General features: G+C 38.3%; 2 protein-coding genes across 4 annotated transcripts; both read right to left on the minus strand.

Annotated features, from left to right (window-relative positions):
* Window positions 1-136: 136 nt before the first annotated feature.
* btg4 (B-cell translocation gene 4) lies at window positions 137-3,593 on the minus strand. Its single transcript, XM_037749660.1, has 4 exons — window positions 3,383-3,593; window positions 2,378-2,515; window positions 1,633-1,960; window positions 137-404 (listed from the first exon to the last, which is right to left on the minus strand). The coding sequence occupies exons 1-4, from the start codon at window positions 3,553-3,555 to the stop codon at window positions 186-188; spliced, it is 858 nt and encodes a 285-aa protein (XP_037605588.1). The 5' UTR covers window positions 3,556-3,593; the 3' UTR covers window positions 137-185.
* An 8,701-nt stretch (window positions 3,594-12,294) lies between these two features.
* Window positions 12,295-23,738, minus strand: slc25a14 (solute carrier family 25 member 14). Of its 3 annotated transcripts, none has more exons than XM_037749262.1 (9): window positions 23,560-23,738; window positions 22,375-22,500; window positions 20,438-20,576; window positions 18,866-18,960; window positions 15,433-15,518; window positions 15,112-15,207; window positions 14,675-14,799; window positions 14,355-14,568; window positions 12,295-13,104 (listed from the first exon to the last, which is right to left on the minus strand). In XM_037749262.1, the coding sequence occupies exons 2-9, from the start codon at window positions 22,436-22,438 to the stop codon at window positions 13,063-13,065; spliced, it is 861 nt and encodes a 286-aa protein (XP_037605190.1). In that variant the 5' UTR covers window positions 22,439-22,500; window positions 23,560-23,738; the 3' UTR covers window positions 12,295-13,062. The 3 variants fall into 3 exon arrangements, with proteins under 3 accessions (XP_037605190.1, XP_037605189.1, XP_037605188.1); XM_037749261.1 differs by having other exon boundaries at window positions 22,375-22,479; window positions 23,560-23,737; XM_037749260.1 differs by lacking the exon at window positions 23,560-23,738 and having other exon boundaries at window positions 22,375-22,846.
* Between the last annotated feature and the right edge of the window lie 1,475 nt (window positions 23,739-25,213).

Below are 25,213 nucleotides of genomic sequence, written 5' to 3' on the forward strand. Positions count from 1 at the left end.
ACAGATTTAGAAGGAAGAATCATTTAAAATAGTAGAATATTTCAAAGTTTAAAAACATGCTTAAAAAGCATTACTTTAAATCATTAACATATTAAATCATACACAAATAATAAACTGTTCTGAAACTTTTTTTTCCCCACACAAACGGGGTGCTCTGATGCTTTGAGCCGACACCAAGGCTCGGCCTATCGGGATTTGCTGACCCAGTGGTACTTGTCGACACGAGGCCCGCTGAAGGTGAACGTGGCTCGATAGGAAGCCTTGAAGCCTCTCTGGGTGGAGAGCTGGGAGGTCGGACCTCCAACCGGGGGAGGAAGATGAGGAGGTGGGAACGCTTCCACAGCGAAGGCCTTCCGCTTGTCCCTGAGCCATGTCTGAGGGGCGCCTGGAGAAAACTCACTGAACTGTGGGCGAGAGGAGCAAAAGGTCAGAGGACAGAAATAGAAGAGACTTTAAGAAACAGCCAAGTCAAACTACCAACTCCTGTTCCCAGCTGTAAACTACTGTAGGTTAACAGGGCTGCAGCTCTTTTCACTGAATGTTCAAAAACAGGTTCATTCAGCAGAATTAAATCTGTACTCAAAAGATTGTAGTGTCCCATTCTTTAGCATTTATTAGAAAATGAAGCAGTTGCTTTACTGGCAATCTGTGTTCTAATTCTCAAGGCGGGTCCATCTGCATTCTTCTGTGTTTTTTCCAAACGGAAACATCAACTCAGCTGTTGCAAAAAGCAGTGACGTAAACAGTTACCACACTAAGCTAATCAATAAAGTTATGAACAATGTGAATGCTAGCACTAGCTGTGACAAGTTTGGAAATAACTGAAAGGGAGGTGGGGTTGTATGTATACTTTTCTGTTCTCAGTGGTAAAATTACTGTTTTTGTGAATGGAGTCTGGTGGCTTTGAAGAAAGCGATATAATGGCTTCAGTTCCCAGGAGCAGCAGAAAAACGTATTTTAGCCACCTCAGTATCAGTTTAAGTGTACGCTATATTTAAAATAATTTCACCGCTTTACCGTGCCGTCAGACAGCCCTTTCAGACGGGGAACTGAAGCAGTTATCTCCGTCTTCAAAGCCATCAGACTCCATTCACAAATACAGTAATTTTACCTCACCTACAGCTGCATCGATCGGTTAGTTTGTTTGGGTTAATGTGGGACTTTCGTATCTGAACTAATGTGGCATTCACAGCAGTACATTGCTCAGCTTCCAGCTTACTGTATGTAACGTTAATACATTGACTATAAGGATGTATATATACACTGTACATGTAGCAGCGTCATCATACAGAAACCTACGTCAGGTCAGGTGGGAAAAAAAGGTTTTAGAAGGGCTTGAAGAGAAAATAGCATTTTGACGCTGAAACATACTTTGACCAACATTTGACCACTGGGAAGCTACATGATAATATAAAAACCTCAAACCTCAAAATAATGGACCCGCCCCTTAATGAGCGTAACAATAAAGTCCCAGATATGCAATCTATCACCAGACAAGAACACTGATGGACTATTTTGCTAAACTCCAGACTACGGCCAACATTATTTAAAATTCCTTCTACATATGTAACTACAGTATGGTAAAATAAACAGATCATGGTTACAGTTAATGAATGATCCTTGATGTGTTACCTGGTAGACGCTGTTGGGGTTGCTGACAGTCGGGATGCTTTTGGGCTCAAGGTTGGCGGGCGGGACTGGAGCCGGGCAGAGGGCCGAGAGGTTGCAGCTGCTCATGCTGTGGTTACTCATGCTTTGGTTGCCCATGCTGTGGTTACTCAGGCTGTGGTTACTCATGCTGTTGTCTCCGACCACGTCCTCCTCGTCTGAAGAGCTTCCCGATTTGACGTCAAGGCTTGCACGCTCCACGGCTTCGTTGATGCGGCGGGAGAATTCCCCATCCCCACGCCGATAGCTGTCCACCACTGAGACGCAGAATGGAGAGCTTTGTTCACCGTACCTGCGAAGAGGACAATGAACCAACAAAATCATAGAAATACCAGTTATAAAAAAAATCATCGGACACGCTGCATCAACTCGCCACTAGATCAGTGGCTCCCAACCCGGGGTCACTTATTTCTTTAATGCATTAGCGCAACTTGCTTGCAACTTAGGTTGTAGCGGACTCAGTTTTAAACCTAGAGTGAAGATACTGGCATCATATGAAACTATGAAAACCTAAAGAATCCATTGGTACCAACCATGTCATACTAACTTGTCATGAAGGAGGCTAAATAACGCTCCGAATGATGAGCTTAGCATAAAGACTGGAAGCAGGGGGAAAAGAGCTAGCCTGTCTAAAGCTCAATAATAATTAACATGTAGGATTTTGCTTATTTAATCCATGCACAAATGTCTTGTCTCAACTAGGCCTGACCTGCAGGACACCTCTCCGGGGTCGACCCACACCGTCATCTCCTGTGGAAGGCCCAGATCCTCGTATCGTACGGCGCTCTGCCCGCAGGCCTGCTGCAACACCGGGTCCTGCAGCCGCACACAGTTCATACGGAGACACCTGAAACACACAGCAGCACAAAATACAACTCAAAATCAGCTACTATATGAGATAGGAGGTCTTCTTTCACCTTGTAGAAAGTTTCATTCAATTACTTATATATATATTACGAAAGTAGTGTTTCTGAAAACAGCTGAGGCGAGAAAAAAGCCGCTTATTAGTTGTCTTCATTTTAGATCGACAACAGTTTAAACGTTTTTCAGGAGTTTCCAGAGGTGGCGAGTCTTGCTGGACGGCTCGGCGTCTTACATAGACTGTAGCCGCTTCTCATTTCCAGATTTTGTGCCTCCTCGTCTCAAGCTTCTGACCCAGAAATCGACCTCAGCGCTCCATCTTGATCTCCCAATTCTTAAAATGCATCTCGAAGAGCAAGGAGGCTTGCCGGAGGAGCTTTAAGCGAGGATACACCAGTGTATCCTTTGCGTTAGTCTTTTACCGACAAACGCTAAGATTGTGTTTATAAAATGTTTTCCATATGGAATATAAATGTATTATATTTTTACACTACATGCGTGTGCAAATCTTTGATATTCAACTTGTTACGAGTTCATCAATACCAAAAACTTCTTTGTAGTTTCTGAGATACAGACATTTTCTTATACTACATCTAGTCTTTGGGCACATGGGACGACCATCTTTTCCAAAAATATAACAGAGCGTATTGCAAAAAGTCATGTGCCTAAAAACTAGATAGAGTACGATAAGGAAAACACATTTTCAGCCAAACGGTTTGACTGATTTTGAAAATGTCTTCAGATTTGTGCTTAGACAAACCCAGAGAACACTTCCACCAAACAAAATAAAAAAAAACACAGCTGTGGGTTCAAATCGTTACACAAAATTGAAATAAAAGGCTGATTTCCTGACCTGTAGGCCTGTCCCTTGGATGGTGCGTTCGGGTGCCAGTGGTTCTTGTAGTTCTCAAACAGAACAGAGGTGAGGGCAGCAGCGAAGCGCTCCCTGCCGTCGGTATCCAGACAGCCATATCTCTTCACCAGCCGAGCAACAAAGAACACAGCAGCAGCAATCTCCTCCTTCATGGTCTATACGCTCTCTAAATGTGACACTGAAAACCTGTTAAAAACCTCTACAGAGAATAAAACATGTGCAGGGTGATCCTACGGTTATAGAAAAACAAAGAACATAAAACTAACGAGACAAACTGGAGGACTTAAGCAAATATATTTGCTGCTGGAGCTCTGGAGAGAACTCAGCTCTGATTTCTTTTAAAATAACAAAACGTATATAAACGTCTACATAAATCTGAATGTGTGTATGAAGCAGCAGCTTGTTCAGTAATGGAAGCCTCCTCACACACATCAGACACTAAAAGAGCCACTTCCTCCTTCTCATGAGGTTTAATGAAACCACAGTTCAGCTGTGTGACAAGCTCACACACCTGAAGCTGGTTCACTTAATCACTGTGTGTGTGCGTGTGTGTGTGTGTGTGTGTGTGTGTGTGCACGTGTGTGATTGATTGATTGAAAGAAGAATCTTTCAAGAAATGTCCCAAATGTGAAAAAGTTATCGGATCATTTTATGACAGAATGTAAAACTACAGTTAGACACTAAATGTGTCTATGAAGTCCCAGCAGAGGAAATATTAAAGGGCCAGTTCACCCAAATTACAAGTATAATAATAATATTCATACTCATTCAGCGCATAATTTTCAGCTCAAGAGAAAACAAGAGAAAAGTCCCGTTAGAGAAATAAACGAATCACAGAGCGGCCCGATGCGATGTCGGTGCTGGAGCTGAGGAGAGAGCGGCCGGTGCTGGTGGACGGTGCACCTCCAAAACGACCCGAAAGCGGCAGGACGTTTTACATTTATGGAATATACAGGTAGTCTGGCAGGTTTTGATAACTGAATGGATCATTTTGCATGTGATGGCTCAAATGATGAAATTATGTTTAGAAGTTGTGAAAACAATTTCACTGAGAATCAACTCATCACTTTGGATCAGCAAGACGTGTGCAAGTGGTTGTGGTGCATATTGTAGACTCTTGTACTGACTCTTGTGCCAAAACATGTGCAATTTTGCTTTAATTAATGAAAAATTTGAATCTGTTGTGAACAACAAACTAATTGTTCAGAGATTTGAGCTTAGTGTTTTGACAAAAAATAATTCTCATTCGATAATTGAACCAAAGCAAATGAGAAAAACTGTAAATAAAATGATAAATTGCAAAATTTCCCCACTGTGGGACTAATAAAGGAATATCTTATCTTATCTCTTATAAATCACACTCGTAGCTGAGTTTGTGCCGATAAAAGGATTAGGACAGATGTTAAACAAAGAAAACATGATGAAATTCGGCAAAAAATAATCAAAATTAACCAGATCTAATGTATGTCACCTATTATCAAAATGAATTTTTTTTTAAAAAAAAGGAACAGTCAGAAATAACAGATTTTTAGATGTGGTTCTCTCCAAAATAATCGTTGCGCACATCTTATGCCTCCATGCTGACAGGACTTTCAGACTCCTTAAATGTAAATGCAATGCCATGTGTCACTAAAAAGTGTATTTTCGGTGCTGCAGGTTAATATTTGACATACAAATTGTTTATTCATTTGGAGAAAATCCACCCTGCTCTGCTTATTAAATTGCTTTTTACAAAACAGGATGAGACGTAATTGAACATAATTTAAAATGTATTTTCTTATCTTAGTTTTATACAGGCTTTCTTTTACTTTCTCTATTTACCTGTACTACTGCTGTGCAACCGAATATCCCCTCTGGGGTTCTGTAAAGATTTATCTCATCTTATTTGACCCTCCCATCCCTCCAATCGTTGTCACATCTGGAACTATGTTGCCGTAGCAACAGAATGGCAATGAAAGGTCTATGGAGACTGATTAGAGGCCACCCCCCTGATGACATCACACAGGAATGTCTTTGATCTCAGAATGTTTCTTTTTTTTTTATCTCAGAGCACATATAGATCTTCACCCAGAGCCACTGACTGACAATCAGACAGACAGACAGAACACAAACTGAAAAAATGTATAAACACATGAATCTATGTGGACTCCTTCTGACCGCCAGTGCGAAATTCCCTCACATCAAGGAAAGCGAGCTGAAAATCGACCCGTATTTAAAGTCTTTGGAGAACCATTGCATGGGCGCGTTGGAATCTGGCTCGCTCGACGACTTCAGCACGTTGGTGGTGGTCGACTTGTGTCAGCACGTTGTCAATTCGTCGACCAGGATCATCCAGGACTCCATTGCAAACATCACCGCAGACTGGCACAGGAAAGCCCCGCGGATATACGCTCATGTAAACCCTGACCAGTGTTTCTTCGGTATAAATGAGTGCGATGTCGCGGAGAACCTGAGACACATCCTTCCGCAGGTTTTCAATAATGCCTCCACCATCCCGGAACGCATTCGCTGTGGGAGCTTTAACAGACTCATCTCGCTATTTGCAAAAGAGGTGGCAGAAAAAGTCAACTCTTGCATAAGTGTGGTGATGCGCTCCAACCAAGGGCCTCCGATATTCGAGAACTTTGAGTGTAACTGCATCTTTTACCCGACTCTTAACACCATGATTCGTCTGCTCACTCGATCACTAAGATGCAAGCGCCAGATGGAATGCCAGTGCACAACATTATGCAGAACTTTTGTGAGGAACTTCACCACCTGTACAAAGGAAAAGCCACAGCGTATTGTCCTACCGCGTGGGCCATGTGACATCATGTGTTCCACTTCGAACGCAGAGGTCATGGCAATAATGGCGGAGTCCACCGAATGTTGGCGTTGGCCAAAAGCTGTTGAGGACGACAGAGACTACTGGTATGCGGACTCGGACGACGGACTGTATGATGAAAGCTCTGATACCAGTTCGTCAGATCAGAGTACAGAACATTCTGATCATAAGTCGGATCACAGTTCAGAATATTCTGATCATCAGCCAGATGATCAGTATGTTCTGGGTGCTCCAGTGATTGATCAGTCATATCAGAGTCCAGAACATTCTGATCATCAGTCAGATCAGAGTCCAGTACATACTGATCAGTCAGATCAGAGTCCAGAACATACTGATACTGAAGAAAGACAATCTGACAATGACAATGAGAAGCGGTGGTCGGTACCCCTACTGCTTCTGGGGTTACTCTTGCACACAATGAAGGAGGCCTGGACAACCCAGCTTCCACATGATGTCAAAAGAGCCATCAACGATCTGACCGACGAGGTACTGAGAGAGATCAATGTTGCTAATAACATTATCAGCATGGACCATCCATCTCGTAAGATCTACAAGGCTCTGTTCGAAGACCTGCGCGAGCTGTTCGGCTCCGCGAATGTGCTCCTCAATCGAGTCTTGATGGCGCCGTCACAGGATTTGACCTATAGATTTGAACTCATCCTGGCCTTGAAGACTTACCTGACCGTGCCCGGTCCGACCCCGAAGAAGAACGCTGTTGTCAGGTTCTTCTCGTCTTTGGGCAAAGCTATTGCGAAGCCCTTTAGTTGCTGCTTCAGCGGTAGCTACGACTCTATAAATCTAAGAAAATAAAATCAATACTCCTGCCGTGCTAACTATAACTGTACACATTAATTTATTTTTGTTTCTACTAGAACATGTTTACACGCTGTAATGTTCAAAAAAGGCTTTATTTTCCTCATATTGTCTGTCTGAATATACCTGTATTCACCCTCTGTCTGAAACACTCTGTTTTAGAACATTTCAACAACGGAATTGCGTTGCTAGGCAACAGCTCGGTTCCATGTTTACTTCCGGAACTTAACTGGGACACATTTAGAATGTTTACGTTTAAAAAGGCAGTTTCTAAATACAGGCTCTGGTTGGTTCGAAAATCACATTGATTATGTTTAAAGCGTTATGTTTAGTTGTGACATCACAAAGGCACAGAAATCCTGACAGCTTGTTTCGAAGGCAGATTTTCAGACTTTCGGGCTGTGTGTATTTCTCCATGGATTTGAGTGTTTCAACACTTTCACAGTATTTATATTACTAGCACTTAAAGGGGACATATTATGCTTTATGTTCAGGTTCATACTTGTATTTTTTGTTTCTACTAGAACATGTTTACATGCTGTAATGTAAAAAAAACAACTTTATTTTCCTCATGTCTGTATTTACCCTCTGTCTGAAACGCTCCGTTTTAGCTAATTTCAAAGGAATTGCAATGGAATTGCGTTGCTAGGCAACAGTTTGGGTCCATGTTTACTTCCTGTCAGCTGATGTCATTCACATACACTGCAACAGGAAATAAACTGGGACACATTTAGAATGTTTATGTTTAAAACCGTGTAATGGTCTAAATATTGTATATTTGTGACATCACAAATGGTAAGAAATCCTGACGGCTTGTTTCAAACGCACAATTTCTGAATACGGGCTGTGTGTGTTTCTCTGTGTATTGAGCGTTTTGATAGTTTAACAGTATTTATATAGAACTTAAACATGCTTTGTAATATAAAAGACATGAAAATCAAATTTTTTACAATATGGAACCTTTAAATATTAAAATCCAGGAAATTGACTGTAAGCAGCTCAAGCGAATGAGCAAGAACACACAAACTAATACAGAAACAATCACAGCATATATTTTATTTGAGTGAACATTGAATTGAATATAAAGCCAAACCCATTCTCAGTCAAAGAAAAACTTAAAATCTCCCCACTTAAAACTTCCACCATAAAATCATCAAGTGAACTAGCGTAAAGGTTTATAGACAGCAATGAAACATCAAAGTGCAAACAAGTGGAAGTAAAGAGAAAATGTACAATTTAATATTAAATATTTTTGACTGAAGCATCTTGACAGAAGTGGGACACGAATAACTACGTTAAAAAAACCTGCATGAGGTTTGTTTAGTAGAGGATGCTTTAATGAAGAATTCATTCATAAAAGTGTCACTGAACAATCATAAAGTTCAGAGAAAACAAGGTGGCCACGCAGGTTTCTGAATGTGATCAGGAGGAATGATGCCGAACCTATATAAATAATCAATATCTTTTTGATCAGTGTAACAGGTGCTTTTGTTTTATTCAACATGAGAACAGGGAGACTAAAAACAAACTTGATTCAGTCACAGACAGAGAGAGGTACCACATGTCTGAAGGGAAAGGGAGTGTGAAGATTTTTATACCACAACTACTATTAAACAATAGAAAAGCGAACACATAATGGAGGACGGAACATGTCATAATCAAAAATGAATGAATAAATAAATGACTCAATAAATAATTCATTAAATATAGCAAAAATAATATTAAAAATAAATGTAGCCATTATTAATTGATAAAATGTGACATAAATTGATATTTCTGTTTTGTTTGCTTTTTTTTAAAATGTATTTGTCTTTGTATTAATTTCCTTATTTATTTATTCTTCCTTTTAATTTTCCCTTTTATTTTTTAATCTATTTATTTATTTTTGCATTTATTATTTATTATTTAATATTTTAATGACGTCTTTATTTATTTACAGTCATTTATTTATCTATTCATTTATTTTTGTCAGGTTCCATCCTCCATACAATATACTGATAAAACTTTAAAAAAATCCTGATTACATGGCACACACCAGACATTTTGCAGAGGCTCTCTTGTGTAGTCAGGAGGGAACTATTTTCTGTCCTTCGATCAATCACAAGCTCTCTTCCATAAAGATAAAGTGCTATACAATCGTGATCAGCAAAACAAAAGCACCACATGTGCTCCTCTTTTCATACAAAAACATACAAGTTTTTAGTTGTATTAAAAGTAGCTTTTGTATCAAGTGTGTTGGTAACAAGATATCTACAATTTAACTCTGACAAGTCAGAGTTCCAGTTCAAGATATCTTTAATTCCTCCTCAGTTGTAGATATCTACATTGTCCTTTTTAGATATCTAAAATTAAATTGTGACGAGTCAGAATGACGTTGTAGATATCTCTAACTGGAGTTAGGAATGGTCAAAAAATTCCGGATAGTCTAGCTTAGCTATTAAATGTTAAAACGGCTTGCCATACGCTAGCTCATCCGAAGTGTTTTAATAGTCAGGTTTTAGTGAAGATGCATGAGTTGTGGAAGTTAGTGAGCATACGACTGCAATAAATGAAACTTGGATTATTCTGCACGAGAATAAAAGATGCAACTTAGTAAAGAAACTCACTGTACTCAGGTTCAAATAAATAGATGAATCATTCAAAGGTCAAATCAGATCAACGTAAAAAGCAGAACCCTTTAAAATAATTAGAAAATAGATAAAACTCTGCAACATAAAATATGGTTCTAAAATGCCAGAAAGACAACTTTTACAACACAAACACAATCACAGGAATGAACTACGGGACGATCACAAAGGGAAATCCTTCTGGACGTTTTAAACTAAAGGCTGAACACTTCATGTAACGGTGAACAGGAAGTGAAGACAACCTGCAGTGATGTGAAACTGGAGTGATCAGCTGAGAACGACACATTCTTTAAAAGATAACATGATTTATGAAAACAAACAGTTAACTCATCCTTCTCCGGAGTGGTGGGGAGTGACCGTTAATGTCCTGACTAAACCAAGCAGACGGTCGGCCATCGGACAGTTTGTGGCCGTCGGTGAGTGTCTGTCGGTCTAGTTTTTGCGGTGTGTCCCAGACACCGTCGGCTCTAGTCTGCCCGTGTCGGAGGTTTTTCGGCCGACTCAGCGTGTTGAATCGGCGGCGGAGCCCGTCGGTGAGAGAAATCACTCTGATTGGCTGTTCAGCTTAAGCGAATCAGTGCACGAGAAGAGAAACGGAAGTGTGGAAAGCAAGCCAACGAGTAAAGTCAAGAGGAAAAACGAAGAAGGCTCTTCTTCTTCGCCATCTGGAATGAAGCTAAGTGTTGAGTGAGAGTGGTGTGAAAATGGTCTGCATACGCCGCTTTGTTTCATATACGTATCATAACAACGGCTTGTATATCCGCCGTCCTCGGTCTACCGCCGCCTGCTGGTCTGGAGAGTTATCACATCTCACGTAGGAGCAGAACGTACGTGGTAGTCAGAAGTCGGCTGTAGTCTTTGCGGTGTGTTCGAGTGCAGCTTTTTGGCAAAGACAAAGGCGACGTGAGGCGACGCAATGTCTGGAGTGTCTGGACCATTAAACCCAGCGCTGCCGCTGGCCACCAACCTGCTATTCAGCCCATTTTCTGTAACCAGTGCAGCATTAAAGCATGGTGGAATTAGCAAGCTAGCTAGCTAACTAGCCAGCTGTCCGCTAGTTTAATTCAAGTAATGAATTCCAACAATGAAACCAACTGGAGTAGCTGCTCGTGGCCAAATACAATGTCAGAAGACAAATACATATTTAACATGCCATTTGTGACTTTTTGGAATTTGATACTGGAGGTTCTGGATTCTGCAGTCAGGGTCAATCAAGAAAAGGCAGTTTGTGAGATTTCTGCAGCTGCGATTGACCACTGGTGTGTGTTTTTAATGGAGAGCAAAAAAACCTGATGCACAAAATCCAGAAGTATCCCTTCATAGATGAAAGCAAACTACGAGGTAATTCAGCAAGAAGCTTAAATATGAAATGTGACCAGACCGCTGCCTACATACAGTACACATGTCGAAGTGCCGGTGCTGTTGAAGCTATTAATTATAATATATGTCAGTTATAGAATCCAGCATGTAGAAATCTGATGACGAGCGCCACAGAAAGCTGCTGCCAGAATGAAAAACTTTTGATTGACAACCTAAAAAACGTTGACAAAATAAATATCCTTCAGCTTTTGAAACAGATCAAAACCACTAAAAATACTTGGATATAAAATAGAAAGGTTTGGTGATGCTGGTGGATGAAAGAGTGGAAGCTGCACTCCTGTACTGTAATACCTTGTTGCATGTGTTAGGAGCCATCGTGTATGGATTCACATTAAGAATTAACAAGTTGTTAAAAATGCATTTGGTTTGTGTTACGTGGGAGTTTAGAGAACTTGATTCACAAAATTCAATTCCAAACAATGTACTACACCGACTTTCAGACCCTTTCCAGGAAAGAGTTTCTCCAGATTTACGCTGCAAACTAAATCTCTTTAAGAATTAGCTGCAAAAAAATATAACTCAGCCGGGAAGAAACGCAACAATTTTGGCACAAAGGCCCTCTTTTGCAATTTCTGTTCACACCAGCCGCCACTTTTCTATTCATGCCATCACTTCACCTCAAATGAGGGACACAACAGTAAGAATAGTGCATCATATTTACACCAGGCTCTTTAAGATCACAGACGTTCAGAGCTTGTGTTCAATGTGTCTGGAAATTCTTCTAACAAATAATAAATAGAAAAGAAGAAAACACTTTTTTTAAATTCAAACGGAATTGTTGAGTGATTTTCTGGCAACTGACCCATTTAAAGATTAAAACTGTATTTTAGAGGCTTTGTGAAACCTTTTCCCATCACCTCAATATTTCAAAGATGACAACATATCGCTGAGTGTCATCTTTACTACGGTGTATCAGGGACATTGTAGATAATTAATAGTAACTACAAAGCCAGGGAGGGGGTAATCAGAGAAAAAAAACCTCTGAATTTACGAAGTTTAAGTCGTAAATTTACGAGAAAAAAAATGAATATTCTCTGAGATTATAAAATCTTAAAATTGCGAGAAAAAACTTGGATATTCTCTGAGATTATAAAATCATAAATTTACAAGAAAAACCTCAAATATTCTCTGAGATTATAACGTCATAAATTTACGAGAACAAAAACATTAATATTCTCTGAGATTTCTCTGCAAGAAAAACCTCAAATATTGTCTTAGATTAATACATTTACGAGAAAAAAATCCAATACAATGGCCCTAATATGCCGTTGTATATTTTCCATATAGAGATTACCCATTAATCATCTGGAGTGCTGCCGAGCATTATTTCCTCCTTTCTGTCTTAATTCTGTTCAGTAACTACCTGTAACAGTCAATTTGTCATCACTCTTCCATGCAATCCCCTCACATTCAGTAGTTGAATCTGAACATATTTCATGCATTCAAGATACAGGGTTCCTTCACGTCAGTCATTTTAAGATTTCACATTATTTTCCTTCTTTTTTTTAACTCCACAAACTGTGTAGCATGCATGTCTGAACTGACATATTAATAAATCCATTTCCCATGTGTTTTTTTTTTTCAGTGTAGTCAAACAATCACAAGTGTCATCTCTGTTTGTCTGTTAAAAAAAGGCCAAAGTTCAGAATATTCCACTCACCCAATCCACAGAGGTAAACTCTGTCTTTCCAATCAGCTCAAGGGAATAAACCTTTCAGCCTTCTGCTACAACCAAACATTTAGCTGCCTGGGGAGTGTCGAAGGAGGTCGGGGGTGAGAGCAACAGTCCTTAAAACAGTACGAGAACAGAACCAGTGACAATAAATAAAACACATCGCAAAAAAACAGAGAAACATAAGATTTGGATGAGCATGGGCAGATGACTGATATAGTGTTGGATCATCATTGGTATGAATTTGAAGGGAGTGTGAATAAACTCCAGGTGCTGCCGTGCTCACACCCACTTATGCCCGACACAGTCTAACAGACCAGTGAAGTCCCACTTCCTGTTCCTGTTAAAACGGGAGCTTCTTCAGCTGCTCGAAGGTGATGAAGAACTGACAGGTGTGTTGAGGAAAACGTCATGATTCATATCACAGCATTAGCATCTAGCAGCATTAGATTGCTGCTAGACCGCCCAGTTAATACAGGTGCGTGGCGTGCCTTCCTTTATGTGCGACGAGCACAGTGAAAATGTTCTTTTTGAAAGGCTAAACGCCAACAAATATGGATTGAAGCAGAATATTTTGTTAGATTAAAAACAACTATACATCAACAACTATAAAAATAAGGAATCTCTGTAAGACTGAGTCCCGCATGTCGTCTGCAGTGGGCCTAACATACATTCACTGCACTTCCTTTTAGCAAAGCCTGCTAATGTCACATGGATACTGGATAAATACTGGAGTCAACACGAGCAGATAGCCAACTGGAAGCAGAATCAAACCAGAGAGCGTTACACCGGTGTTTCGCGACTTGGGTGTGCTTTTCCTCCCGTGAATAAGACTGTTTCCCCGGTGTCAGACTTGATACCAACTTATAACACTTAGAACGTTACCACCAACTGGGAATGTTGGTATTGGCAGTTGTAGAAGAAGTACTCAAAAATGTACTTAACGTCTGTTCAAGGTGGATCTTCCAGGTCTAGTTAATAGATAGTTTAATGAAAAATAATGCATCATATTTGAAATATATTTAGTGGGTCAAAATTGAATCTGAAATGTAGATGTTTTCCTCTGGTTATTTCAAGGTACCAGGTAGGAAATTGCCTACCTTGTCCAATGGAAGAAAAAGAAAGCTCAGTCATTACAACTTTGATTAAAAACTGTTTTAAATTATCGGATAGTATTTTATGTTTATGTGCAGCGCTACGGTTTGAGCTGAATTATCAAGGGTGATAAAGCTGGAGCAAAATATTTAAGTCTGCTCCTGCCACAGGCCAAGCATTCAGCATGTTTTGAACGGGCACTGCACTAGTGGTATGAATTTTGAAAATGATTACATCTGTCTCTTTCAATAAATTTAGATTTTTTTGGACTTTACAACGCTCTGGAGTTATTGAAAATGTTTGGATCAAACAATCCTACGCAGCCACCACTTAATATAATTCAAACTATTCAACTATCCCGTACAAATCTACTCAACTCTTTGGACACACCGACAAAACGATTTCCATTTTATAGTATAAAGAGTCTGGTGTACAGTATATCTGGATTCCACAATTTCTTCAACAACTAGAAAAGATCAGAAGTCTGATTTCCCTGTTTTTCCCACCTGTGAATGATCTGTGTAGGTTTTAAAAGGATACGATGATGTTCCACGGCCCCAGCCGAAGCCAGTTAGGCCAGAATCCCTTATAAAGAGCGAAGAAGCCCTCGTTCTTCCACGTCTGCATCACTCCGTCCATTGTTCCTTTATACATCGGGCTTCCTGACGAAACTCGCTGGTTCATCATACGGGTCCGGACCACGTCTACAGGGTTGGAGGCCAGCGCCCCCGCCAGGCCACATGTGAAACTTGAACTGTAAACACACAACCAGACATTGAAGACGGTGCAGTTTTTAATCACTGCTAAAACTAAGACATTGTATGATCATAAAGGATGACCAGAGAGTTAAATACACTTACATAAAATGTGTCAAAATGGTGTCTCCCATGACGCCGGACTTAAGGAGGTGCTTCTTCGTTATGTCATAGACAGGAAGTTCCACCCCGACGACGATGGCTGCTCGCTGTGCTGTGGGGATGACACCCTGAGGAAGAGGAGGATGAAAATAAGTCTGATTGTAACGCTATAGTACAACTCACTGGACAGAGCTTGACATACAACAAGCTCATATGACTCGACAACAAGATACAACATGTAATGATAATGATAAAATATTATGTGAAAAAAGTTTTACTAAAATTAAAAAATATCATTGGTTTTGGCTTAACTACACTGATTGAAATGTTCAACAGTTTTATTTGACTAAAACTATACTAAAATAGTTATGGTTTTCTTTCTTTCACAGTATCCACTACTTGTACATACAGTGCATAACACATAGCAATGCTGCACTCACTCTCCACAGCCCTCTGGTGCCCTCTGTCTGGTAGATGTTCATAAAGTTGGACATCATGCTACCTTGGAGTAAACTGCCCTGCGCCTGCATTCTGATCTGGAACAAAAACAACAACAAAAAGGTCAAACATGTTTATCCCCGAGATTACAACCCAGCACTTCACTCAGCGTGTGAACTCAGGTATAAGGATTATTTTTAAGGAAGAAGGTCACTGGACTATTTCAATATATTAAAATATATTTAAATATTTAAACCAGTCTTCACATTTGAGTAGATGTAATCAGTACATGTTATGGCCTTGTCCCCAGCATTAAGACTGACCTTGAGGACGTCAGTGGGGTTGGCGATAGACGAGGACAGGACTCCAGACACGACACCACAGAAGACGTTGATGACCATGGTCTCGTCTGGCAGGAAAGAGACGGGAAATTACATTAATTACCACACACACCACCAAAAGCAGCCAAAACCACTAAAACACAAGATTAGCCTATAATTTACTAGATGTCTACGGGGATGTTATGTTATTTCCATACATCATAAATGTATCATGCATGCTCTCCACTTTAAAAAATTGTGTTTGTTGTCCTGTTTATTAAGGTAACGCCGAATTTACAACAGAGCAGCGGCAAAGTGCGGCCAGAGAGGACCCGCAGCCAATCAGTAAACAGATCCTGTGACATGTTGACCTATATTACAAAGAATTTCTTCTTGCTTGAAACACATGAACACGCCTCCTGGTCATAGCAAAATTTAATTATTGCGGCGAGCCGCACTTCCCCACTGCCTGGTGTGAAGTCGGTGTGAGAATTAGCCATTTAAAAACACATTATATGTCTTTCTTTAATTTTCTGATTTAATCATCTGATCTGATCAAGTTTGGATTGATCTTAATATTTGGAATAAAAATAAAGAACTTTTTAAGACTCAAATTAGTGTTGAAAATTACACTTTTAAGAGTACTCTTGTAGAGATAGAACTGATTGTGTTTTACATCATGTTTGAACTCTGAACATAAGTTGCTACGAGAAAGTCAGAAAGGACAAAAAAGACAGACAAGCAATTATTCTCAGGAATGATTGTCCACTACTTGTCCCCTACAAGTATTGAAGTCACAGAGAGAGTTTTGTGAGAATTTAAGAAATCATTGTGTCTAATAATTTATGTTATCTGCATATTCACGTGTTTGTATTTTGCTGAAATTTCTGTTGGAGAGAATGCACACTCTGTACATTAGCTTTAACTAAACAGGAACCATTGTTAGAAATGAGCTTCGACAGTTTGTTAGCAAGTAGTGGATCTCGTTAGTAGTAACCTAGTATGGTGTCTACATTGGAGTAAGGAGGCGGAGACAACATAATAATGGACTAATAATTACAGTGATCCTGGATCAATCTGACCAACAGTTAGTGTGGCGGTCCTCACGCCAGTAATGTTTAGTGGCAGGGGAACGGGCGCTCGATCCAAACCACAACCACAGGAAATAAACCCAAGCCTGCATCAAAACAAAGTGGCACCATCGTGGCAGAAAGGCATGCAGAGTGGGAAGGCAAACATTCAACAGAAAAACAAGAGAAAGAGCGCTTTGTATTTTGGCAAAAAACACACACACAAAATAAAAAGGTGAAGTAACAAAACCTCTTCGTCCCCTGATTAGTTTCCCTCCTTACTCCTTCAGAATCATTATTGTTCAATAAGTACACTGAATGCACAAGACATTTGCCCCGGTTCATCTGTGCTGATAACACATTTTAAAAAGCTGACTCATTACTGAAGCTAAGCAACGTACTGCTGTGGACGCCACATTAGTTCAGATCAGAAACTATCGATGCAGCGGTAGACCAGCAACTCCCGTGTTGGGAGAGGTAAAATGACTGTTTTTGTGAATGGTGTCTGGTGGCTTTGAAGCCACCAGAGAAAGGATCCCACAAACGACAGAAGAAGTACAACATATTGCTTCAATCACTCCTATCTGTTCTCCTACCTTGATCTACTCTATTATTCATATTATTTATCTCATGTACACTAATTGTACATTAAATATTGAGAGGAGCAGAGGAAGAGAAAAGTGGAAGAAAAGAGAACAAAAATAGAGAGACAGTGAAAGGTGGTGCCAGTCGATAGGAAGAGAGAAATGACAAATAAAAGAAGCAGACGGTAGGAGAGGTAATAGAGGAAGACACAGAGCCTGAGGTCACCAACTTCCTGTCAGTCTCAGGAACATGCTGGCGCCGGCCAATCGCTGATAAATGTAGCGCAAAGCCATTTGGCTGATAACTCGGTGGCTCTCTGTGTCGCTCAACACAGAGGATGAAGTGAACGTCAGAGCTCCCAACAAAAAAAGACGTTTTAGAGAGGGAATTATGACCCGTTTAACTTCCTAACACTAGCTCTAAGCGGCTTATAATATTAGTTTTGATAGATAATATTATTGTATATGAAGAAACCAACTAGTTGTTTTGTCTTATTTTCTCTTTTGTATATTTACTATTGCTTCCTAATAAAGCAAAAGTATCTTTTATCCAACTACTCAACAGAATAATCAGTAGGATACTCGATTACTAAAATAATCGATAGATACAGCCCTAGCTACAACAAGCCTTTCTATATATGTTGATATATTGTTATATATATTACATTAAACTACACTACACTTACTATATTATACCTATACTATACTGTTTTTTTATACCGTTATATTTGATTCTCAGTTTTTGCATCCTCTTCTATATTTTATTTATACAACATCTCTATATTAAGAAAGACAAGTGTCATTATTTAATCATATCACATATTAACTTAGACCTGCTGACTCTGCTGCTATTAATCACTACTGTCACTTTTACATATGTGCTTGTATATTTTTTTTTAATTGATTTTCTTATTCTATCCTTATTTTAGTTTTATATACCTTGTATTTATCTGTACTATTTCTGTCTTCCCTCTGGGTATCAATAAAGGCTTATCTAATCTTAAATTTGGGCTGATTTGAAGCATCTCGCTGAACAACAATCATGTTGGCTGTTTGGGTCTTACATTATGGAAGATCTGTCTATTTTTATTTCAATTAAATAAATAGAATTCTGTGCTCCACATGAGATCAATGTCAGATAGGAGGGGAAAGCCCATCAGAGCACTTACAGCTGCAGCCTCTCTTTCTTCCCTCTCCTTCCTTCCTGGAAGCTCTTTGTCTCTTATTTAACTTGCAAATTAGTGCCGGCAGGTTAACACACTCCGTCTGCTTCCAGGCGGGTCAACACAGGTTGTCACGACACAGCCAACCCTTTTTTTTAGTGGATGAGGGCTGTACAGTGTTACTGCTGCACAAAGACAATCTGTTCAATGAAAATGTATCACTGCACCAACATCAGCAGGGTAAACTGCTGTGCATTTCATGTCTTTGTGCATTCATCCCACATTATTTACAAATGTGATTATACTTTATTGATTCCCAAGGGGCAAATTCTCTTTTTTAAAGTTCTGTTTGTGGTAAAGTACAACCAGTTCGTACTCACTAGGGGTGGGGAAAAAAAGATTCACCTATCCTCATTTTCTTTATGATTTTGAAATCAATATTTTAATGCCAAAATCGATATATTTGCTTCATTTGAGTTCATGTGGAGGTAGACGGAAGTATCCTTTCTGTATCCGTCAAAAACCAAAACAACGGATTTTACAGTATTTTTGCATTTTGGCAGTTTCCGTCCTCCATAGAAGACAGGATGTTAGAGTAACAGAAATAGTTAACACTCACCTTCTGGATGAGTGACAAACAGCCTCTTCAGAGAGTTGTAGGTTCCTATCTTGATTGTCCCGTAAGACGCTTGTCGCAACAGAGCAGGAGAGATCCTGGGAGGAGAGGTACGATACGTTCATATAACCTTTGAACTGGGGGGGTAAACTGAAGGCAGAAGAATTCCCTCACCTAATTTATAACTAAATTTCAGTCTTATTGAGGGAGTTTGAAATCTCAAAAGCAGAGATGAATCTTAACAACTGTAGACGCAAAACACTTGAATCACACCCACTACTTTTAAGAATCAAAGAGAAGCTCCTTCTTCTTGTCCCACTGGATTCAACAATATCAGTTCAACCACCCACTAAGTGGAACGGCTCTGCCTGCAAAGCACATCACATTGAGCACACGCTCCTTCCATCAGCAATGGAGTATATCGCAACTAGTAGGGGTGTGAATCTTTTGGTATGTCATGATTTGATTCCCGATTCAGTATATAGGGGTGCTAATTTCAGGATTTCCTCCAGTCCGCTGTGCGCCTATAAAGGCGGTGTGGCAAATTATCACATGAAAGCAGAATAAAGTGTGTATAAGATGTGGAGTTTTTATATCTGAAATAGTTATATTAACCGATTGCAGTAATGTATACGCACAAAGGCAAAAGGTAACATTTATTCTTGCTGAACTTGCAAAAATAAAAACTTTTTACTAATAATGATTTAGTATTTCTCAATTCTAAGCGTTGAGGCACCGTGGCGCAGCCCTCCACAGATAGCGCCGGAGCTACTAGCACGCTCAACACGTGTTGCAGTGTTCTCCGAAACGGCAGAGGGCATACAAACAGAGGATTAAGCAAGAAGTCAACGAGTGTTACCGGCCATAAGCCAAACTCCTTATTGCCGAAGGGAATTGTAATTAACTGCAAACTCATATTCATGGACATATTTTATCGCCTTTATACAATCCCTGTAAAGAAAGGAGTCAGGTATTAAATGTATGAAAATGAAGTAAAGGTTGAATATCTCGTAAACGGTTTGATTCGGCTGGCAAAATATTTACTCAAATGTAAATTTCTAAGATCTCCTGCTTTCAAGGCATATAAAAACGAATTTTCCGTCTCTCTAAATCATTATTCTACTTCTCAATTTAAGTTATTTGCTTTTATGTTATTGTGGCAGTCACGTCTGAAAAGCCCCGCATGCAGTTGCAAAAATTCAGAGGTGCACGACCAAGCTTTGTGACAGCTTGTGGAGCCTTTGCGGTTTACACACAATACGAGATAATGTCATTTTCAAGTTATACAAAAAATAAAAATGTTGCCTGTTACATAAATAAAATTGACAGGATTTTTTTTCTCAGAAACTTGGGAAATTCAAAAATAAATTGTACAAAATAACACTGTAAAACTCCCCTTGTTGATGATCCTGTTTGTCTTACTTCACCGTGAGCTGTTAGAATAAATAGTTTAAGGGGTGAGAGCTAAACCTGCTGTATCTTATAAAGTAAACAAAAATTGGTCATATCATATGTAGTAGGCGCTTTCGAACACAGCCAGTGTTTGTACAGAGCCTAAAATAGCACTTTCCATACCCAGAGTAGAGCGCTTTGATGCCCTCCTCCTTGCCGATCTTGAAGAGGGCGTGGAACATGCCTCTGTAGCGCACCTCTGTGTACTGGGACTGACCCTGGACCTGTAGCCGGGTCTTCGTCAGGTCAATAGGAAAGGTCCCTGAGGATTAAAATTAAAACATTAACTGAAAACAAGAAAATTTAGGTAGTGGAGTTGATAATGATTAGGTAAAGAGGATATTTTGCAACAAAAATATTGATAAACTGTCATATTCATACTGCTATGTAGCCCCAGTTTTCACCATGTGCAATATCATTACATCTGAGTGAGAACACGATATATTTTATAATAAAATAAAAACTAGAGCTGTCAAAGTTAACGTGGTAATAACGCAATAAAGCAAATTCGTTTTAACTAATTTCTTTGACACATTAACGGAACTTTTTAGGTTGTAGTGGGCTCAGTTTTAAAGCTAAAGTGAAGATACTGGCATCATATGAAACTAGAAAACCTTAATAATCCATTGATACCAACCATGTCATACTATCGTATACCATCATCACGAAGGAGGCTAAATAACGCTCCAAACTTACACCAAATTTTGGTGAGGAAAAACTGGCATGGCCATTTTCAAAGGGGTCCCTTGACCTCTGACCTCCAGATATGTGAATGAAAATGGGTTCTATGGGTACCCACGAGTCTCCCCTTTACAGACATGCCTACTTTATGATAATCACATGCAGTTTGGGGCAAGTCATAGTCAAGTCAGCACACTGACACACTGACAGCTGTTGTTGACTGTTGGGCTGCATATTTTTTATGCTAAATGCAGTACCTGTGAGGGTTTCTGGACAATATTTGTCATTGTTTTGTGTTGTTAATTGATTTCCAGTAATAAATATAGACATCAATTTGCATAAAGCATGCATTTTGCCAACTCCCATGTTAATAAGAGTATAAAATACTTGACAAATTTCCCTTAAAGGTACATTTTGAACAGATAAAACAATCTGCAATTAATTTGCGATTAATCGTGATGATCGATTAACCTATTTCCCCAAGTCGAAACTCCTGACTCCTGATTGAAATGTAATGATAATACCTGACTGGTGCAAACTGGGGCTAGGTTAATTACTGTGTTACTATAAAACTGTCTATTGTGTTTTGTGCAAGTAAGCAGATTGGATGTGCACCAACAACCTGACTAATTTCTAACTTGGTGAATTGTGTACATCTGCAGTTGCAGGACAACACATAATGTAATGTGGATTCAGCTGGATGCATGCATCCTTTTTAAAGCCCAGTGCTACACCAACACTGAGCAGGTTGCTTAGACTATTTGCATAGAAAATGTATAAACCCCAAAATATCATGACGGTTAAGGGTCTGCATGCTGTGGCAGCACTCTATTCTTTAAAAAGAACATGATTCATGAGCACGAAAACAACATTTTCAGACAAACATCAGTGCATAAATTTGCGATTAACTATGGACAATCATGCGATTATTTAGGATTACATATTTTAATCAATTGCCAACCCTAATAAGAACATAAAATAACCTGTTTACCAAGTTGAAACTCCTGATTCAAATGTAATGATAATACCTGACTGGTACAAACTGGGGCTAGGTTAATTACTGTGTTACTATGAAACTGTCTATTGTGTTTTAAGTAAGCAGATTGGATGTGTACCAACAACCTGACTGATTTCTAACTTGGTAAAATTGTGTATATCTGCAGTTGCAGGATAACGCATAATATAATGTGGATTCAGCTGGATGCATGTTCCCTTTTTGAAGCCCAGTGCTACACCATCACTCTGCAGAATTTTCCCATGACTGCAAAATACTTGTAATTTCATAGACTATTTGCATAGAAAATGTATAAACCCAACAATATATCATGATGGTTAAGGGTCTGCATGCATGCATGCATGTGGTGCATCACGTAGCATACCGAATTCTGCGACAATCGAGGCCATCCCTCCGTAGATGAACGGCTTCCAGTTCAAGTTGATCATCTCTTCGGAGGCGGCTGCTGCTTCCACCTGCTGCAGCCCGGCTAGAAACAACAGCAGACAGGCCAGACTGAGGTCAACACAGTGCTGCAACCTCAGACAGTACAACAACATGGCGAGAAACATTTGAGATTCCTAGTGATGCTACAGATCAACGAGGCATCCTCAGCATCAGCATCCCAGCAGTATACTGCGCCGGAAAGAGGAAAGAGACGCCCGCTGTGCAAGAACACCGCGGAGACGTCATATTTGTTGTGTGGGGGATTCCGATTGGCTGTGAGGTCTGTCAATCAATTATTTAAGCGATTCGATTGGCTGGTGCGCCGGGAAGGGGGAGGGGCTAACCCATGAGTGACAGCTCAGTGACGACACAGCGGTGTCACGAGAATTAAATTATTTATCATGGTTTGTCATAAACATCAAGAGATACTTTATTAACATTACATACTTTATTATTATTATTATTATTATTATTATTATTATTATTATTAATAATAATAATAATATTATACTATATTATTATTAATACAAGAAATGCAGCACAATAAAGGAAATAAACTTAGAATAAACATCAAAACAGGGCCATAATTAATGGAAAATAAGATGGAAAATAAAACCCACTTGATAAAGTAAGATAAAAATAGGACAAAAATAAAATAAAAAAAGCATAACAAAAGATGGAAAATAAAACCCACTTGATAAAATAAAATAAAAATAAAAATAGGACAAAAATAAAATAAAAAAAGCATAACAAATGATGGAAAATAAAAACCCATTGATAAAATAAGATAAAAAATAAAAATAGGACAAAAATAAAATAAAAAAGCCTAACAAAAGATGAAAAATAAAACCCACTTGATAATATAAGATAAAAATAAATAAAAAAATAACTAAGTCATTATTTTAATTATGATTTAAGAATTTTTTTTTTTTTTTTTTAAATCATGTTTTAAATGTATTAGTGATGACGTTTAGCTCGAGGCAGATGGCTCCTCCTGTTGCTAGGCTAACTGTTGCTATGCTAACGGTTGCTAGGCTAACGGTTGCTAGGCTAAAGGGCTAGTCGGCTAGCACTTGTGGAAATTACTATTGTTAGTTTGTTAGTATACTAACTTGACACGTACCTGTAGTGTCGACACAATCTGCCCGCTGCTATTTGACCTGGTTTTCCATGGTTTAACACACAGCCTGACTTTAATAAAGTGCAAACAGAAAACTTCTCTCCTGCTGTTGTTAGCTTCTCAGCTAATGTCAAACGAGCTTCTTTTCTTCTTCTTCTTCTTCTTCTTCGTTTGGAATTAGCGGCAGACTGGATTCTTCTTCTTCTTCTTCTGCTCCTTTGAGGATTAAATGGCAGCTTGTGTTGCATTACTGCCATCCTGTGGATTTAGTTAACTCCTATTGATCAGTCCTGACCAAACATCCTCTGCCTAATATTAATAATAATAATAATGATAATAATAATAATAATATTATTATTATTATAATATATAATTATCAATACAAGAAATGCAGCATAATAAAGGAAATAAACTTAGAATAATCATCAAAATAGGGCCATAATTAATGGAAAATAAAACTCACTTGAGAAAATAAGATAAAATAAAAAAAAGACAAAAATTAAATAAAAAAGCCTAACATAAGATGGAAAATAAAACCCACTTGATAAAATAAGATAGAAATAAGATAGAATTAAGATGAAAAGAGCATAATATAAGGAAAATAAACCCGCTTGATAAAATAAGATAAAAAAATTAAACAAAATAAAATAAAAAACCATAACATAAGATATAAAAAAAGATAAAAAATAAGATGAAAAATGCATAATATAAGAAGGAAAATAAAACCCAATTGAGAAAATAAGATAAAAATGATAATAGGACAAAAATAAAATAAAAAAAGCACAACGTACGATGGAAAATAAAACCCGCTTGATAAAATAAGATTAAAAAAAATTAAACAAAAATAAAATAAAAAAGCATAACATAAGATATAAAAAAAAGATAAAAAATAAGATGAAAAATGCATAACATAAGATGGAAAATAAAACCCACTTGATAAAATAAGTTAAAAAAATAAGAATAAAAAAGCATAACGTAAGATGGAAAATAAAACCCACTTGATAAATAAAGATAACAATAAAAATAGGACAAAAATAAAATAAAAAAGCAAAAAATAAGATAAAAATAAAAAAATAGGATAAAAATAAGATAGAAAATGCATAACATGAGATGGAAAATAAAACCCACTCGATAATATAAGATAGAAAATAAAAACAAGACAAAAAAATAAGAGGAAAAATGCATGGCATGAGATGGAAAATAAAACCCAAATGATAAAATAAGATAAAATATATGAAAAAAACCCATAATATAAAATATGATGGAAAATTAAACCCTCTGAATAATAATAATAATAATAATAATAATAATAATAATAATAATAATAATAATAATAATAAATAAATAATTATGTTTTTTCTCTAAAATATTTATTTTCTAAGTATTTATGCATTAGGGAAAATATATAGTTAAACGATAGAGAGATGGTGTAAAAATGACACACAGGCTTTTTTTAAATAAAATGTATTTTGTTTTATTGGAGTGAATAATGGAGTGGATCAGTCTATATTATTTAAATAATTATATTGTCCAGATACATTTGCTGTTTGTCCTTACATGCTGTTCAGAGTGAGAAATCAAACCTTAAGTTAAAGTCATCATCAATGTCACCTCAATAGACAACTGTCATAGCCCAGTGTTTATTTACTGCCATTCA

This window comes from Sebastes umbrosus, chromosome 17, assembly GCF_015220745.1.
Source record: "Sebastes umbrosus isolate fSebUmb1 chromosome 17, fSebUmb1.pri, whole genome shotgun sequence".
NCBI lineage: Eukaryota > Metazoa > Chordata > Actinopteri > Perciformes > Sebastidae > Sebastes > Sebastes umbrosus.